This window comes from Austrofundulus limnaeus, unplaced genomic scaffold (genome assembly GCF_001266775.1).
Source record: "Austrofundulus limnaeus strain Quisiro unplaced genomic scaffold, Austrofundulus_limnaeus-1.0 Scaffold280, whole genome shotgun sequence".
Lineage (NCBI taxonomy): Eukaryota > Metazoa > Chordata > Actinopteri > Cyprinodontiformes > Rivulidae > Austrofundulus > Austrofundulus limnaeus.
Window position 1 is genome coordinate 420,186 of NW_013952682.1, and position 1,874 is coordinate 422,059.

At 36.5% G+C, this 1,874-nt stretch overlaps 1 protein-coding gene across 1 annotated transcript in view; it reads right to left on the minus strand.

Annotated features, from left to right (window-relative positions):
* fgfr2 (fibroblast growth factor receptor 2) overlaps positions 1-1,874 on the minus strand; it is a gene marked incomplete in the record, with an annotated part of 61,159 nt that overhangs the window by 19,070 nt on the left and 40,215 nt on the right. Inside the window, 1 exon segment of the mRNA XM_014021153.1 lies at positions 1,272-1,416. Coding sequence (XP_013876607.1) covers positions 1,272-1,416 — 145 coding nt within the window.

Here is a 1,874-nt window from a genome sequence, read left to right on the forward strand (position 1 = left end):
CAAGTGTGTATTGAACCTAAAGCACTGTTTGATACAGGTACATGTATTGTTGCACCCCTAATAAATACTGTATATACCATTCTGACACTATTATCTTGTACACAACCCATCACAGCTGCACGCTGTTAGAAAATATAGTTTTTGGAGAAGTCACCTCCCAATAAATGTCATTTTGTAAAATCTAACTGCTCACTTTTACTCAGTACTTTTACTTTTAATACTTAAGTAGATTTACTGTCAGAAATTTACTTTTGATACTTAAGTACAAAAAATATCAGATACTTTTAAGACTTTTACTCATGTTAAATTTTTAGAGAAGACTTTAACTTTTACTTATTTTTATGATAAGATACTTGTACTTTTACTCAAGTATCACTTTGAGGTACTTTATACAGCACTGCTTAGCGAGTGCAAACAGAACAGCACGTCTGCACAGAAACATAAAGTCTGAATTTCCTGTTTTCAAAATGTGCTGAAGTTGGTTGAGAGTGAGCAGGGGCGGAGCTAGAGGAGCTAGAGGGGGCGGAGCTAGAGGGGGGTCAAGTGCCCCCCCCCCCCACCCAGGGGCCACCCCCAAATGATTGACAAACAGTTGGGAATCTTGTTTTTTAATTTGCATTTAGATTTTGTTAAAGATTGTTTTTGATACTACGGTACTGTATACATTTTTAGTTGTGTATGTTTAAAATTTCCTGACTTATAGCCCTTTGTAAAATTAGCATTAGCATTATTGGTTAGCTTAATGTAGGATTAGCAGTAGCATTTGGCATGTGATCATTCTTTGATTGAGCAGGATGACGAGGGTCACGTTCACGTGCACGAGTTTTACTGTAAAACAGAGGTTCAGCTCTGATAATTGAGAAAGGTGAGCCGACATGAAAGCAAATGTTGACTCGTACTTTTCCATTTTTACATTTAACAGAGAGAAGAACCAATTATCAGAGCCAGAAAACAGAAAAGGAGGCAACAAATAGTATAAGTGTAAAACAAATTATATATGTGTGTACATATATATTAAAAGCTGAGGTTGAGAGGTGAGAAGACTGAAGACAAATCCTCAACTGTTTTGATCAAATCTTGGAGCTCACCATTATATTATCAATATTATACAATATTTGCTCTCTGATCAGTGTGGTTATCTTTGCACGTCTAATATCTGAAATGGGATTGCATGTTGAGGACTTGCCTTGCACGGAGGTAACTAATATTACAAATAAAAAAAGGGAAAAGATAAAAGAAGAAACAAAAAGACACCATACGAGGTCATGTACCTGGAAGCACCGTCAAAGTAGCAGTGTGATAGGAGATCCCAATAGAATTACCCGCCAAGCATGTGTACTCCCCAGCATCCTCAAATGTAACATTGGGCAAGTAGAGAACTTCTATCTCCTTATCTGTGGTGTTAACACCTGCAGTCTGGAAGGGGAGGAGAAAAGAAGGAAAGACAGGGAGTGAAGTTGGAAAGAGATGGAGAGAGGAAAAAAGAGAAAAAAATGAGACCCACAGCACCAGGAAGGAAATCAGAAACACTGGATAGTGTCCACCGCTGAGGCTCCAGTACGGGCTGCCGTTTGTAACGTTACACAGTCAAAAATTACCACCAATATTTTTGTTTTATTTAACTATTTAGCTTGCAATATAAATATTTAGCTAGCTGCCTAAATATTTAACTTAAATTTTTAGCTATCTACCTAAATATTTAGGTTGCAACTTACATATTTTACTAGTCACCTAAATATTTAGCTAGCTGCCTAAATATTTAACTTGCTAGGTAAATAAGTTGCAACCTAAGTATTTCGGTAGATAGCTAAAAATTTAAGTTAAACATTTAGGTGGCTAGCTAAATTTTTAAGTTAAACATTTAGGTGGCTAGC